This window comes from Armigeres subalbatus, chromosome 1, assembly GCF_024139115.2.
Source record: "Armigeres subalbatus isolate Guangzhou_Male chromosome 1, GZ_Asu_2, whole genome shotgun sequence".
Lineage (NCBI taxonomy): Eukaryota > Metazoa > Arthropoda > Insecta > Diptera > Culicidae > Armigeres > Armigeres subalbatus.
In genome coordinates, this window is record NC_085139.1 from 224,107,572 (window position 1) to 224,124,767 (window position 17,196).

Consider the following 17,196-nt stretch of genomic DNA (forward strand, 5'->3'; position numbering starts at 1 on the left):
CACTTTCTTTGGCATCGGTTCATATAAAAATCTCTGCATGTATGAATCCTTGAAGTCCATATGAGTTCCTGAGTTACTGGAAACCTTATCACTTCTAGAAGTAGGACATTAATGATTTGTATAATATCGCAGATAATTCTGGTCGTTCACAAAGATTCTAGTAAAAGCGCAGAACTTCTGAAAAGTGACCATAATTCACATCTTTCCAAAATTGGCTCCAATAAATGTTAAAAACTATTTGGTGGCATCATCCACCATTCGGAATTAGACTTAGTCTTAGACTTAGTCGAGTCAAGTACGAGACACTGAAGACGGCCTTACTGTTGAGGTCGAAATACGTATCTGTCAAGATACAATTAAGTGGTGGAATTCAATGGGATTGTATAAACTCGTCTTATGACAGGCAATCTACCAAGTTTTTGGAGCGGGGCCTTTGGACAGATCAACTGAACATCCATCGAGGATCTCCAGAATAAAACTATCGAGAGCTCTTGGAAATCCTTTGCGATTTTCTTTAAGTTTCAATTCTGAAGTAATTTGGAAAACTTTGTGAAGAGAATAATTATCCTAAATCATTAAATCACTAAATATCCTAAATCATTTTCACTGAAGTAATTTCGGGACAAAATTCTCAAAGATCGACCAATATATTTCCTGATAAAATTGTTTTATAAACAAATGTAAAGCTGAAACATTGCCATTGATAACAACGTTATCCTCGTCTTATGTCCGAGTATGGTTATGGATTATCGAGTAACGCTTAATCCGCGACTACGAAGGTAAATTCTGACAGTCTGACAGTTCCTTATGGGATTTTACTGTGGAGGAACAAGAAGGGGGATTTGGCGGCCATGTTTCATGCACAGTCTGACAGATAGCAGTGAGATTTTGCCATAAGAGTTAGCAGAGGCATTACCTTCGTATTCGCGAATTGTGACCATCGCCACCTACGTACATGAGGTACACCATATGATGCTTTCATCCACTACCATTCTACATGACTAATAATTTGACCACCTAAGGACGTGAGCAAGATGAATACACCACTGTGTATTCATCTTGGACGTGAGGATCGACCAATGACTTTATAAGCCACCATCACGAAATGTTTTCAAAACATTACCTACAGAATCTTGCTTGGAGATGATGCCGATGCTGTGGAGTGCCGTCATAGGTCCACAAAAATAGTATTCGGTGTTTTCTTCAAACGAGCTGCCAAATCTAGTTGTTGGTTGTAGGTTGAACATTTTTGATGACCGGTTCTGAACTATGGACCATTTCAGTTATTTGGTTCAGTTTCGACTACCTTCACTAGATAATTTTCAACAACTTGGCGATAAATAAACTAAACAATCTAAAATATAAAAAAAACTGACCTCAATCAAAATTCCATGCCATTCCAGGGCAAAATTAAAATTCCCTGATTTCCCGGACTTTCCAGGTAGTCGACACCCTGTGCTCTATTTAAACGATGTGAATTGTGTTATAGAAGATCGAAAATCTGTCGGAAAATCCGCTTATATACAAATTGCGTGAAGATCTCAAACGCTAACTGGATGCCATTGCCAATTTGTATTCATTGCATCGAATGGCAAAGTGTTCTGCTAATAATTTCTGTTGAAAAAAAGAACCGATGTTCAACTGTCAATAGAGCGTGTGAATCACGCGAATATTTCGAGTTATTCTGAATTAGAAGCAACGCATCGCATACTTCGTTTAAAGTTGTGTTTCAAATGGGGGTACGCCGTTTGGCTTAAAGTCGTTTGGCATAAACTAATTTGGCATAATAGTCGTTTGGCATAATAGCCGTTTGGCATAATTGATTAAAAACACACCCGATTCTGTTTTTACACGGATTTTTTTTACACGGCCGTGTAAAAAAAATCCCATACCAAATTTTTACCAAGTTGCTCCATTTTGCATGATTCCTCGAGAAATCATAAAACTTTTTTTACACGTATTTTCAAATTTTGAACTGAATTTTTTTTTTAACACGGAACGCATCCCCCGTGTAAAAAAGAATCGAGTGTATACTCAGAAAAATTACAATTCTTTCAGAAAAGTTGTTATTGGCATTTATGTAAGTTATAATTAAAATATTTTTTCCTTCATTTGTACATTCTTTCAGTTTAGATGACTACACTTTAATAATTGATGTTCTTATCAAAGATTTAGATTCTTTGCAATTTCCCAGAAAACTGTCTGTCGAAAACCGTACCATTTGAATCTTTTTCCCAGAATATATTTACTAAGAGACCATTCCTCAGAACGTATTATTCCCCAAAAAGTGTAAGTAAAGGCAATTCTATTTTATTGAATTTTTGTTAAATCAAACGGTTGCTTGAGATAGACGAAATACGTGATATAGCCTTTATTTTATATCACGCGTTTGCTCGGTGAAATGCGAAAGGGGAGGATACTCCTTCTTTTAAATTACGCAATAACTCGGGATAACAAAAAAGGGCTGATGCAATGCAAAAATAAAGTTCATTCCTTCTTTTAAATTACGCGATTGTTCGCGATAATGCAAAAAAAGAAATGATGCTGCCTTCTTTTAAAGCTCGCATTTGTCTGGTGCAATGCAAAAAGGAAGGAGATCATTCCTGCTTTTAATTTACGCAATTGCTCGGGATAATGCGAATGTGTTGATGATGCCTTCTTTTAAAGCACGCGTTTGCTTGATGCAATGCGAAAGGAGAGATAATTATTTTTCTATATTACGCGATTGCTCAGGATGGTGAAAAAGAGCTGATGATGCCTTCTTTTAAAGCACGCGTTTGTTTGGAGCAATGCAAAAGGGGGGATGATTCCTTCTTTTAATATACGCAATTGGTTGATGATGCCCTCCTTTGAAGGGAGCATTTGCTCGGTGCAATGCAAAAAGGGAGATCATCCTTTCTTTTATATTACGCGATTGCTCGGAATAATGCAAAAGAGTCGATGATGCCTTTTTTGAAAGCATGCGCCTTCTTTATTGTCAATATCAAGAAGTCTGTGTGCAAGTCCAGCTTTAAGTTGCGTAAAGAATATGAATATCGAAAATAAGATCATTTTCATTGCGTTATGCCAAACGACCATTATGCCAAACGACTATTATGCCAAATGACCATTATGCCAAACGACTTTATGCCAAACGGCTTTATGCTAAATGACTTTATGCCAAACGGGGTAGCCCCGTTTCAAATCGCAGACATTTTCCGATTAAGAGCTATTATTGCTGTCTGGTGCGTTTCACCACATGTTTCACTCTAGAGTACTGCTTAGCCGTCAGGAGCCCGTCGTTTTGAACGGAAATCGTTTTAAACGGAATAGAAATTCAAACATACTGATCTGGAATCCATGGGTTCTGAATCAAAACCTGCAGATCCAAAAATTACGAATAAAAGAACGAAGTTTAAAAATTTCGAATTGGAATCCGAAGATTCGGAATCGATATCAGAAGATTGCTAATAGGTATACGAAGATTCCAAATCGGCAGCCAAAGATTACGAATCAGTATCCGAGGATTTCGAATCGGTGTTCAAAACTTTAGAATCGTAATCCAAAGATTCCGAATCGGAATTCACAAGAAAAAAAAACCCTAATCGGAATCCACAATATAAACAAAAATAAATGAAGACAATAATGCGTTTAATTGTATCTACAATGAAATATGAGATGTTCAGAATATATTTGTTATATGTATTACAAATTATATTCATTCGTTGTCGATTGGTAAAGAATTCATAAAAATTTCATATAATTTTGTTTACCTAACAAGTCGGTACTAGCCCTGCGGCCTAAACAAGAAAGCTTTCATTGATCAATGCTCTGGAAAAGGACAAAGTTTTTATGACGGCTTCTGTGACCGTTGCACAATATTTATCCCCGCCTCTACTGACCAGCGATAGTCGATGATGATGAGAGTAGTTAGGGTTCATTCACAAATTACATAACGCAAAAATTGACCAATTTCAACCCCCACCCACCCCCTTGTAACGTTTTTTGTATGAAAGGGTTCTGAAATTTGTATGGGGTGTAACGCTCTGATAGGTACCCTCCCACCCCCTAAAGCGTTATGTAATTTGTGAATGGGCCCTTAGCATCATGTGAAATTAAAATAATCCGCGGAGTTCAGCTTTGGCACAAGTTGTGCTGCACAACACTCCTCGCGAGTTTCAAAACACCCCGCACACAGTCGCTCACTCGTGCCGTCCTTTTCCCACTCATTCGTTGAAACACATGCAGTTTTCCCCTTTCCACAACAAAAATGGTCCAATGCACCGAGTTCATCATTGACGTTTGAGACGGGCGCTGTTTACGTAGAATGAATACTTTTTCATTCATCGAGTTCATGCAAGTGTTCATTTTTAGTAAACAGCGCCCGTCTCAAACGTCATTGTGTTCATTCGGTGCATTGGACCATATCGAGATGAGCGGCGACTGTCGCTGCATTTTTATACGCACTTTTTTTTCTGTCAGTCCGTCGTCTCCAAATAAAACTCCGTCCAAGGTGCTTGCTTCCCCGCACTCAGGTTGCCTCGTCCGGGTCCGAAAAAAGGTACAAAATTTAAACGCCAAGTCGATGACTGCTTGATGAGGGGGCGCGGCAGAAGTCGAGCCGCGGCTATCTTTCTCCTCACTCCCCGCAGCTTCTTTCACTTTTTTCCGCTCCACTACTTCTGCTGCTGCTGCTGTTCCTTCTTTTGGTATGGAAAAAATCTCACGGAAAAGCACTTTTCGGCACGGTTCCCGCACTGAATCCGATCTCCGCACGTGTATTCCATAGTTGCCGACCTTCCGGCGATCGACAGGTGTAATTTTCCGGTCGCGAAACACGTAAATTTTGATCCGAAAACCGCAGTTATTTATTTACGCGAAAGTTTTCCTTTTTCTCACTATACTGCAGCGCACCGTACAGTCGAGGCACACACGACGACGACGTCCGATTCGAGCGAAATGAATGTCCGTCAAGGAGACCAACACAAGCAGAAGGTGAGCATATGCAACGCCGCCGTAGGTTAAAACGCACACCAGCGCGTAGCTGACAGTGCTGCCTGGTTGGGACATTTTTTGTGTTTAACCCGAGAATACATTAGAATAATATTATAATATTATCATAAGTTATGCGTATTTCAAAATTTGACGAATTTCGAAAAATCATATATCCTAGAATTTGATCGATTTTTTAAATTTTATTGCTGAAAAAAATTAACCCATTTATATCAACACATGCAAAAAGATCACGCGTGAAATAAAAAAAAATTGCAAAAATATAGAAGTTTCATTTTTTGAGTAAAAAATTTAACGTATTGTTATAAGTATGTTGATCCACCGATGTTTGAATACTGTTCACAATAAGCTATAGCAGATACATCTATAGATCAAGGAAAACATCAACAATGATCTTCCGCCACAGGCAAACTTCATATCGACGGTTTCGTGTAATACAGGCACAACTCAAAATCTGCAAATTTCCAAAAATGACATTTTAAATTAAGCGCGAATTGTACAAAAATGAACATTAGTGAACGGAGATACATATGCGCAAAAAATGTGTTTTCAAAGATGAATTATTTTCTCAATATCGCGAATTCTGAGAATAAAAATTGATGACAAAATTACCGTTAAGGCTGCTTCTAAGACGGTACTATTCAGAGGATCTTCTTCTTCAATGGCCTACATTCCAACTGGAATTTGGCCCGCTTTTCAACTTTCAACGTATTCTGATTCTATTAGCATTTCCTCAGTTATTAATTGAAAGCTTAAACTAAGAAAATTTTCTACGCCCGCCATTGCATGAGATATATCTTGCGCGGCAAGTATAATGGATACACTATCCTCAGAGAAAGTTTTCAATCCGAAATTATCCTAGACCGGACCGATAATCAAACTCGTCATCTCCGGAATAACATTCCTATACCTACGCCTTTGCTCGCGAGGTTACTGATGACAAATTGACAGAATGCAAAGCAACTCTGAATTGGGATTGATAGAATTATAATAAATTTGGAAGCACTGCCATTTGTCAAAATCTTATTAGTTGGAAAGAGACCGCAATGTTTTACAGTTATCTCTTTTCGTCCCAAAACCGTGTACGATGGCTAACGCATACAGATTCGCACGGAGTTTGACGTTTTCATCGCGACGCGGGAGCTTAAAGCTTGTATACGAGCTTTATTGTGAAAGTGCGCGTCGTATTTATGTCGAGCAGTTGGTTTTCGAGTAGCAAACGAGGGGTCTATTGTCGCAGGAATATGTCAATCACTGGAAATTGAAACAACCGTTAAGGTCTTAATAAAACGCGACGCGAGACAAGATATTAGCATTGACGAATACATAGACCGAAATGTCCGGTACAAAGGCATCAGAAAATCGGGCACCATGTCTTCTTCTTCATTTTGAAGAAAATACCCCTCGTGGGTGACGAATTACATTACCAGAGAGAATAGGAAGAGAGGCGAAGAGTGACGAACTTTGTGATCGGCAACACTCTGTTTGTTGTGGTTTCGTCAGAGAGAATATGGCAACTGTTTCTGCGGGTAACACTTCGAATGACTCTGTTGAAGTTTGTTCACGCGTTTAAGATTTTGTTTTGTTTTTCGTCATCGTTACTTATCGTAATTGAAAATGAAGTGCATCGTGAGTTTTTGCCAAAATGTATTTGTGGGAGGTCTCAAAAACATCACATTCTTTAGATTTCCGAAAAATAATACTATTAAACAGCGATGGATTCAATTTTGCAAGCTACCGGATAATTATATCGTTACTGACAATAGCAGAATTTGCAGCGTAAGATGGTTTTCGATAACTCCAAAATCATCATACATATTACATTTATTTAAATATTTCCAGCTCCATTTCAACTACGAAGACCTTTACCGTATATCCGAAAACGGCAGGCTAATGAGGCTACCCAATTCAGTTCCGATATACGAAATCGTTGCGAATTTCGGCACCGGTGTTTCGGTTTGATAATCAATTGTTTGCGTGTTGGTATGAAACATAATATTATCATTTTAACAGGATCCGCCTAATGTTGTGGGCATGGAAAGCACATCTAAAGATTCATTGGGAACTAGCTCCGGAACAACATTAACAGCGTTTTCGACGGAATGTTCTCAGCCCTCTAAAACAGTTGAAAAGTAAGTGAATAGTATAAAACCCAGTGCAGCTTATTCGTAACATGATTATTTTACTTATTTTATAGACTTGTCCGAACAGTATACAAGCTCAAACAACGGGATTTGCGGAAGAGCAAGACTATCAAACTACTCCGGCAAAACTTGGCGCGTATGTAAAAGGTGACCGGTAATAAGGAGGATGCGGTCTCAAAACTTTTCAACAGAGATCAAATTTGCAAACTGGCACGAAATCAGAAGGGGGTTGAAAATGGAGTGACAAAACAATAACGGACAGTTTTGAATATCGCTTCGCATGTGGATCGAAAGGCTACAATTTTCTTCGTGACGAAAAGCACTTCCCAATTCCTTCGATTCGCTCCCAACAGGATTATTTGAAAAATCTTCATTTCGATAGTGGAGTATTAGGTGAGGTGTTAACCTTGATGGAACCGAAGGTGAATTGTATGTCATCTACCGAGCGAGATTGTGGCATAGTTGCGGACGAAATGTCGATAGACCCGAGTAAGACCTATTGTTGCAACAACAAGAAATACTTCGGTGATATCACCATTCCCGGTCAGAGTGGAAAAGCCACGCATGCGCTTGTATTCATGCTGGTGAGCGTTTCAAGTCGATGGAAGCAAATAGTCGCGTATTACTTCACCGGAAACTCAATACCAGAGGGTTTCATAAAGCCACAATGATTGACATCATTAGTAGAGCAGAACAGATTGGATTGAAAGTTCATTTTGCAACGACTGATTGCGGTCCCAACAATGTTCGAATGTGGAATGATTTCGGGTTGAATCATTCGAGGCATCAAGTTCTAAGCAGTCCTCCTTTGGAGCATCCTCTTAGTGATGAACGGAGCTTCGAGCTAATTCCAGACGCTGTGCATGTCTTCAAGAGCTGCGTCCAAGGATGGGTGAAGAATCGATTCATTTATCTTCCAGCACATGTCGTGAGAGAAAACGGTCTAACATCGGATGTTGTTGATATTTTTCATTTGCAACAATTGGTCGAGTTTGAGAAAGGTAAGCACTTGAAGATGGCTTCTCGACTAACCTGGAAAGAGGTAGATTTTTTAAACGGAAATCGCCTTGATGCAATGAAAGTTGCCAATTCTTACAAATTGGTAAATCACGATGTTGCTGCTGCCTTACGATTCATGAGTGCTGAAACCGGAAGAAAGGAACTCCTAACCACGGCTTTCTTCATTCAAAACGTCTGGCGGTGGTTTAAACTTATGTCATCTCGTCGGTCAGCCTTGGCGCTTTCTCTCCATAACAAGGAAGCATACCAGGAATCTACTAATTTTCTCTCGTCGTTCCGGAAGTTTATTTACGAATGCAAGGTTGGTGTTCGTAAGATCTGGAAACCTTGGCAAGCAGCAGCAATCTTGTGTACAAATTCCATCCTCCGTTTACAAACGTATTTCTTATTCGACCAAAAATATCCTTGTCTGTTTACATCACGCTTCACACAAGATTGTGTCGAGAATATTTTCTCGTTAATAAGATTCAAGCAAAAACGTCCAACTGCTCTACAGTTTAAAGACAACCTTAAGCTGCTTTCTGTGTCCCAGTTTATGATGCAAATCCCCTCTTCATCGTATGATCCAGATGACAGGACATGGCTAACCGACTTTACGGTTAAGATTCGACACCTGAACCAAACACCGGAGACAAATAATAGCGGACAAGATAACGCACAATTTGACATTGACTTTCCCAACGAAATTTTGATGACGAAACATTCGACAACTCGGAAAAAATCAGATATACCATATTGCAGGATACATACTAGGGAGCGTTGCTAAGAATTATAAGGTTTGCGAAGATTGTTTTATGCCATGTATTAGTGAATATCCATTTTTGAAACCGTATACAAAATACTCGATCTTAAAGGACTATACTGGTGACTCATTGATTTACGTTACTGAACCAGTTTATATGTTCTTTGTGGCGCTTGAAAGAATTTTCCGCGAGAATATTGGAAAGTTCGAGCACAACAACCATAACATTGAGTCCAATTTAACTATTTTGATGCAATCGTTAAATTTTTATTCATTTGAAACATGTCACGATATCCGTTCAAAGATTATTAACAGATTTGTACTCTTCAGAATTAAAATACATGAACCATACAAGGCGCGAATGATCAAGCACGATAGTCGATCAATGGCACTGTAAATGTTTGCGAGAATACAAAATAAATACTTTATTCATCATAAAAACTCATATTTATTTAAAAAATCTTGTTTGTTTTAATCTTAGAAAGTTTCCCCTAAATATGATTGCACCGATTACAATACTTCCTTTCACCAAATCAGCAAACATACGTTTCTGTTTATTTTGTTCGATAGGATCCCAGTTTGACAGTTCGATAAGGTTTTTTCGGCTTCACACTCTTCGCCTCTCTTCCTATTCTCTCTGTACATTACATAAATATTTATTTTACGAGCACTGACTTACCCCTCTCGACGTTTTGACAGTTTGTCTGTTTGTTTTTCTCCCTCACCTTGGCGTCGTCGTTTAGATTTTGCATCGTGTATTGAGCAACTGTCAAAAATAAAAACAGTTTTACGAATTTTATCAAGCGCAGTTGGATTTTCCCGGTACACCTTCTGAAAAGGCCAAATTGCGGAAACGGGACTCAACCAGGATATCACCAGCCGGAAGCTACTTACGACCACGAAAGATTCGGACGCGGATTTCATGTGGAATCCAAAGGAATATAAAGGAATTCCAGCACAGTCCCACAAAGGCAGCATCGAACTTGATAAATTCACCGGAACCGGCGGGTGTTGTTAACCATCTTTCTTTGGATAGCAATATTAAATTGGTATAACGGATTCATACCAGCCACCTTCGAAATTCCATCACTGGCTCCGAAAATTGCTTTTGTCGCCTGCTAATGCTGCATTCAAAACATTCCGGTGATCTGCTGAACCAAATAATACCACATAAGCCGCCTGCGGGACAGCAACGGATCAAAGTGAATGAAAAAACTATTACTTTTAGCGCAGTGCCAGACTCTTAGACCGTTGACCGGCTGCAGAATGATACAGTGCGTGAGAATATGGACACATTGAATCTTCCGGTATACAATCCGATCTGCTGCCGTCGGACAGGTGCCTCGATCTTCTCCTGAATACATTCTAGGAACACTGCATAGAGCCTGACCGGTGCGCCTGCTGATACCGTCAGCGTTTCCGGAACGCTATGAATTGCGGAAAAAAACTGATTCCTACCGAATTAGCAGCACACGTAAGCATTCTGACCTGATTGATAATTTCTTTTTGTTATTAAATTGTTTCATCTAATCTTAGGTATTGGGAATCTTTTTCGAAAGGGAAAATAGGCCAGCCAGCAGTGTGATCTCTTGGTAAACCAGCAGCAGCGGATTCCCACTGATCTACCTGGAGTTTCTGGAACGCAATGGAATGCACGAAGAGAAGGGTTTTTACCAAATCAGGACACGCTGAACTTGTTCCGTATACAGTCAAACCTCCATGAGTCGATATTGAAGGGACCATCGACTCATAGAAATATCGAGGAGTAGAATAGAACATCCTTGGAAAGCTGTTTGAAGGGACCATCACAGTAACCCAGAAATATTTTTTTAATATGGCATAATTTGCTTCCATAAGTCGATATCGAGTCATGGAACATCGACTCATGGAGGTTTGACTGTACATACATCATTTTCGAAGGGTGGTGGGGAACTTGGCGCAGACCTGTACCGTAGCAATGCGCATCGGAAGCATAAGGAAACCGGAAGCAGCAGCTCTTGGCCCCCATAACCGTCCATGTAATCAATGAGATGCGGATGGTAAAATCATCAACAGGTAAAACTTAATCACTCAATACTTTCATTCTCAAATTGAAATAATTGTTCTTCCTTCACAGAACTGGCAGGCAACAACCGTGGAACCAGATGTAAATCATCACCATCCTACATACATCGTGCAGCAAGCAGTAATGCTGTCGGATCATATTTTGCATTACACACGCACAACATAAAACGTGGCTTCTACTCTGTCAAAAAACAATATTGAGGGGAAAATATACATATTTAAATAAATATCGTAGACGCCCCCGAATGTCCCTGGTTGCTGTGGCATCCTCATCTTTGATGGCTCATTCTTTCTTCAGGTCTCATCGGTAATGCATAGTTTTCTCTATAGCTGATGGGAAAATGTCTGGTAGCAAATAGCAAGCCTCGATAAAATTTACTATATTTCCGTAAACGCATAATAGTTGGATTTAAAAAAATATCGAATGACTAGGTAAAACCGTAACTGCTTCCAGACATTGAACTGAAATTCCGTTCTTAGCAAACCATGAAACTTTGGTAACCAATACCTTCTTCTTCTTACTGGCAATACACCCCCCACTGGGACAGAGCCGCCTCGCAGCTTAGTGTTCATTAAGCACTTCCACAGTTATTAGTGAGCTAGCTACCAAGCAATCAATGAACCAACCAACTAATCAACCAATCAATTCACCATTCAAGCAATCAATAAAACTAACCAACTAATCAAGCAACCAAAAAACAAATAATCAACTAACTAGCAGACCAAAAAATCAAGCAACCAATAAATCAACTATTTAAGCAAGCTACCAATTAGACACTTAATCTATTTGTTACATTTGGCTTGAAGGCCTTCAAAGTGATTTTTAAAAGTTAATTTTTGATCTAGCAGAAGTCCTAAATATTTAGAATTCTTATAGTTTACCTGCAGTGAGCGATCTGATAAATAATTTTGGATCAGTTTAATAGCTGGTTGGTTGTTTGCTCTTTGTTTGTTGGTTGATTGATTGGTTATTTAATTGATAGGTTGCTTGATTGGTTGGTTGGTTTATTGTTGGTTGGTAGAATGATTAATTGGTTGGTTGCTGCTTGATTTGTTAGTTGGTAGAACTGTTGAATGGTTGGTTGCTTGATTGGTTGGTTATTTGGTTGATTGGTTGTTTGACTGGTTGATTGATTGGTTGGTCGGCTGGTTAGTTGATTAGTTGTTTTGTTGGTTGCTTGAATGGCTGATTGTTTGGTTGCTTGATTGGTTGATTGGTAGCTTGCTGGAATGGTTGATTAGTCAATTATTCAGTTGATTGATTGCTTGGTTGGTTGGTTGATTAGTTGATTGCTTGATTAGTTGGTTGGTTGATTGTTGGTCGGTTGCTTGATGGGTTGATTAGTTGTTTTCTTGATTGCTTGATTGGTAGATTAGTTGGTTGCTGGCTTGATTTGTTGGTTGGTAGAATGATTGATTGATTGATTGGTTGCTGCTTGATTTGTTAGTTGGTAGAACTGTTGAATGGTTGATAGTTGGTTGGTTGCTTGACTGGTTGATTGATTGTTGGTCGGCTGGTTAGTTGATTAGTTGTTTTGTTATTTGGCTGATTGGTTGGTTATTTGATTGATAGGTTGCTCGACTGGTTGATTGATTGGTTACTTGATTAGTTGGTCGGCTGGTTAGTTGATCAGTTGTTTTGCTGGTTGCTTGGATGGCTAATTGATTAGTTGCTTGATTGATTAGTTGGTTGGTTGCTTGATTATTGGTTGGTTGGATGATTGATAGCATGCTTGTATGCATGGTCGTTTAATTGATTAGTAATTTGGTTTATGGGTTGCTGCTTGATTTATTAGTTTGTAGAATGGTTGGTTGCTTAATTGGTTGATTCGCTGGATGGTTGCTTGGTTGATTGGTAGCTTGCATTAATTGTTGGTTGGTTGCTTAACTGGTTGATTGGTTGGTTGCTTGATTGGTTAGTCGGCTGATTAGTTGATTGGTTAATAAGTTGATTGGTAGCTTGCTTGAATGGTTGATTGTTTGATTAGTTAGTTGATTGATTCATTGGTTATTTGGTTAGTTGATTGCTGTTTGATTTGTTAGTTGAAAGAATGGTTGATTGGTTGGTTTCTTTTTTGTTTATTGATTACTTGATTGGTTGGTAATTTGGTTGATTGGTTGCTTGACTGATTGATTGATTGGTTGGTCGGCTCGTTAGTTTATATGTTGTTTTTTTGGTTGCTTGAATGGTTGATTAGTTGGTTGGTTGATTGGTAGCTTGCTTGAATGGTGGGTTGTTTGATTGCTTGGTTGATTGGTAGTTTGCTTGAATGGTTGGTTATTTGATTGATTGCTGCTTGATTTGTTAGATGGTAGAATAATTTATTGGTTGGATGATTGCTTGCTTGATTGGTTGGTCGGCTGGTTAGTTGACATGTTGTTTTGTTGGTTGCTTGGTTGGTTGATTAGTTGATTCGTTGCTTGATTGATTGGTAGCTTACTTGAATGGCTGATTGCTGGATTAGTTGGTTGGTTATTTGGTTGCTTTACCGTTTGATTGAATGGTTGGTCGGCTGGTTGGTTGATTAGTTGTTTTGTTGGTTTCTTGATTGATTGATTGATTAGTTGATTGGTTGGTTGTTGCTTGATTTGTTAGTAGGTAGAATTGTTGATTAGTTAGTTCCTTGATAGTTGGTTGGTTGCTTAATTGGTTGTTTGGTTGCTTCATTGTTTGTTGGTTGATTGATTGGTTATTTAGTTGATTGGTTGCTAGATTGGTTGGTTGTTTGATTGTTGGTTGGTAGAATGATTAATTGGTTGGTTGCTGCTTGGTTTGTTAGTTGGTAGAACTGTTGAATGGTTGGTTGCTTGATTGGTTGGTTATTTGGTTGATTGGTTGTTTGACTGGTTGATTGATTGGTTGGTCGGCTGTTTAGTTGATTAGTTGTTTTGTTGGTTGCTTAAATGGCTGATTAGTTGGTTGCTTGATTGGTGGCTTGCTATTTGGTTGATGGGTTGGTTGGTTGCTGCTTGATTTGTTAGTTGGTAGAATGGTTGATTGGATGGTTGCTTCATTGTTGGTTGCTTGATTGATTGGTTGGTTATTTGGTTGATTGGTTGCTTGATTGGTTGATTGTTTGGTTGCTTGATTGGCTAGTCGGCTGGTTAGTTGATATGTTGCTTCATTGTTGGTTGATTGATTGATTGGTTGGTTATTTGGTTGATTGGTTGCTTGATTGGTTGATTGTTTGGTTGCTTGATTGGCTAGTCGGCTGGTTAGTTGATATGTTGTTTTGTTCGTTGCTTCAATTGTTGCTTGGTTGGTTGATTAGTTGATTCGTTGCTTGATTGATTGGTAGCTTGCTTGAATGGCTGATTGCTGGATTAACCAATCAAGCAACCAATCAACTAAATAACCTACCAACCAACCAACAAACAATGAAGCAATCAACCAACCAATTAAGCAACCAGCCAACTATCAAGGAATCAACTAATCAACAGTTTTACCAACTAACAAATCAAGCATAACCAACCAATAAATCAATCAATCAACTAATCAACCAATCAAGAAACCAAAAAAAAACAACTAATCAACCAATTGCCAATCCAACCAACCAATCAGGTTATTTGATTGATTGGTTGCTTGCCTGGTTGATTGATTGGTTGGTCGGCTGGTTAGATGATACTGTTTTGTTCAAACGTCTAAGACGAGTTTAGGACTCTCCATTCAATTCCACCAATTATTTTGATATCTTTGCAGATACGTATTTCGACCACAACTGTGTGGTCGTATTCAGTGTCTCGTACTTGACTCGACTGTTTTGATGATTGCTTGATTAGTTCGTAGGTTGCTTAATTGATTGGATGATTGGTAGATTGCTTGATCGGTTGGTTGATTGATTGGTTGGTTGTTTGGTTGATCGGTTGATTGGTTGCTGCTTGATTTGTTAGTTGGTAGAATGGTTGATTGGTTGGTTGGTTGCTTGATTGCTGATTGGTTTTCAATCTTACCAACTAATCAGGTTATTTGGTTGATTGGTTGCTTGACTGGTTGATTGATTAGTTGCTTGATTGGTTGGTCGGCTGGTTAGTTCATATGTTTTGTTGGTTGCTTCAATGGTTGCTTGGTTGATGATTAGTTGGATAGTTGATTGGTAGCTTGCCTGAATGGCTGATTGCTGGATTAGTTGGTTGGTTGCTTAATTGGTTGGTTATTTGGTTGATTGTTTGCTTTACTGGTTGATTGAATGGTTGGTCGGCTGGTTAGTTGATTAGTTGTTTTGGTGGTTGCGTGAATGGTTGGTTGCTTATTTGGTTGATTAGCTTGTTGGTTGATTGGTTGATTAGTTAGTTGGTTGATTGGTAGCTTGCTTAATTGGTTGGTTGCTGGGTTAGTTGATTGATTGGTGGTTGGTTACTTATTTGGTTGATTGGTTGCTTTACTTGATTGATTGGTTGTGGTTATTTAGTTGATTGGTTACTTTATTGGTTGGTCGTTTCGTTAATTGGTAAGTTGTTTAGTTGATTGGTTAATTAGTTGGTTGGTTGCTTGATTTGTTGGTTGGTTGGTTGCTTGATTGCTTGGTTGATTATTTGGTTGATTGCTTGGTTGATTATTTGGTTATTGCTGCTTGATTTGTTAGTTGGTAGTATGGTTGATTGGTTGGTTGCTTAACAGGTTGATTGATTGGTTAGTAAGCTGGTTAGAAGATTAGTTGTTTTGTTGGCTGCTTGGTTGATTGATTAATAAGTTGATTGCTAGATTGGTTGTTTAGTTGATTGGTTGGTTATTTAGTTGATTGGTTGCTTGATTGGTTGATTAGCTGGTTGGTTGCTTGATTGCTTGAATGATTGGTAGCTTGCTTGATTGTTGCTTGGTTGCTTTACTGGTTGATTGGTTGGTTGCTTGATTAGTTAGTCGGCTGGTTAGTTGATTAGTTGTTTGGTTGGTTGCTTGGTTGATTGGTTAATAAGTTGACTGGTAGCTTGCTTGAATGATTGATTGGTTAGTTATTTGGTTGATGGGTTGGTTGATTGCTGCTTGATTTGTTAGTTGGTAGAATGGTTGATTGATTGGTTGCTTCAATATTGATTGATTGATTGATTGGTTGGTAATTTGGTTGCTTGGTTGATTGGCTCGTCAGCTGGTTAGTTGGTATGTTGTTTTGTTGGTTGCTTGGTTGGTTGATTAGTTGATTCGTTGTTTGATTGATTGGTAGCTTGCTTGAATGGCTGATTGCTTAGCCAATGGATTAGCCAATCAAGCGACCAATCAACTAAATAACCAACCAAGCAACCAACAAACGATGGTGCAACCAGCCAACTATCAAGGAACCAACTAATCAACAGTTCTTCCAACTAACAAATCAAGCAACAACCAACCAATCAATCAATCAAGGAACCAAAAAAACAACTAATCAATTAATCAGCCGACCAACCATTCAATCAAACGGTAAAGCAACCCATCAACCAAATAACCAATCAATTAAGCTACCAACCAACTAATCCAACTATCAGTCATTCAGGCAAGCTACCAATCAATCAAGCAACGAATCAACCAACCAAGCAACCATTGAAGCAACCAACAAAATAACATATCAACTAACCAGCCGACCAGCCAATCAACCAGTAAAGCAACCAATCAACCAAATTACCAACCAATCAATCAATCAACCAACAATGAAGCAACCAACCAATCAATCATTCTACCAACTAACAAATCAAGCAGCAACCAACCAACCCTGTCCAGCAGATTGCAGCGCTACGACGTCGAAGTTGCGGGGATGTAATTCATCGTAGATTATCCTGTCGCAACCTGCGAAGCCTAGCGACTTGCAGTTCCATGTTCCAAGCTTCCAATCGTGATCCTTTATTGTTTTAAAAGGCGGCTTATTGGGCCTGTGCAAACCTCCTGTCTCGTCGGAGGGCCGTCGTGTCAGGGCTGTTTAGCGTCCCACCTAACATCACCAACTAATCAACTAACCAACAAACAACCAACCAATCAACCAGTCAACCAACCAACCAACAATGAAGTAACCAACCAACAATCAAGCAACCAACTAATCAACCATACTACCAACTAACAAATCAAGCAGCAACCAACCAATCAAGTAAGCTACCAATCAACCAAGCAATCAAGCAACCAACCAAGCAATCAAGCAACCAACCAACCAACCAACTAATCAACCACCAAGCAACCAACAAAACAACATGTCAACTATCCAGCCGATCAACCAATCAAGCAACCAATCAATCAACTAGTCAAGCAACAAATCAACCAAATTACCAACCAAT

General features: G+C 39.0%; 2 protein-coding genes and 1 long non-coding RNA gene across 3 annotated transcripts in view; 2 read left to right on the forward strand and 1 right to left on the reverse strand.

Moving 5' to 3' along the window:
- LOC134205827 (protein wings apart-like) overlaps positions 1-4,900 on the reverse strand; it is a 60,608-nt gene extending 55,708 nt beyond the window's left edge. Inside the window, exon 1 of the mRNA XM_062681439.1 lies at positions 4,447-4,900. The gene's annotated coding sequence lies outside the window, so the exon portion shown is untranslated. The remainder of the gene's footprint in view (positions 1-4,446) is intronic.
- Positions 4,901-6,536: 1,636 nt separating this feature from the next.
- LOC134211430 (uncharacterized) lies at positions 6,537-7,202 on the forward strand. Its single transcript, XM_062688280.1, has 3 exons — positions 6,537-6,771; positions 6,835-6,948; positions 7,006-7,202. The coding sequence occupies exons 1-3, from the start codon at positions 6,610-6,612 to the stop codon at positions 7,126-7,128; spliced, it is 399 nt and encodes a 132-aa protein (XP_062544264.1). The 5' UTR covers positions 6,537-6,609; the 3' UTR covers positions 7,129-7,202.
- Positions 7,203-9,697: 2,495 nt separating this feature from the next.
- On the forward strand, positions 9,698-11,462 carry LOC134211436 (uncharacterized). The gene is made up of 3 exons (XR_009979021.1): positions 9,698-10,372; positions 10,435-10,953; positions 11,015-11,462. It is a non-coding gene; the product is annotated as an uncharacterized LOC134211436 (long non-coding RNA).
- Positions 11,463-17,196: the final 5,734 nt, after the last annotated feature.

Coding starts and splice junctions, on each gene's coding strand:
- LOC134211430 (XM_062688280.1), top strand. CDS start 6,610: ATGAAGTGCATCGTGAGTTTTTGCCAAAATGTATTTGTGGGAGGTCTC. Junction 6,772..6,834: donor ACAATAGCAGAATTTGCAGC/GTAAGATGGTTT, acceptor AAATATTTCCAG/CTCCATTTCAACTACGAAGA. Junction 6,949..7,005: donor ATTTCGGCACCGGTGTTTCG/GTTTGATAATCA, acceptor TCATTTTAACAG/GATCCGCCTAATGTTGTGGG.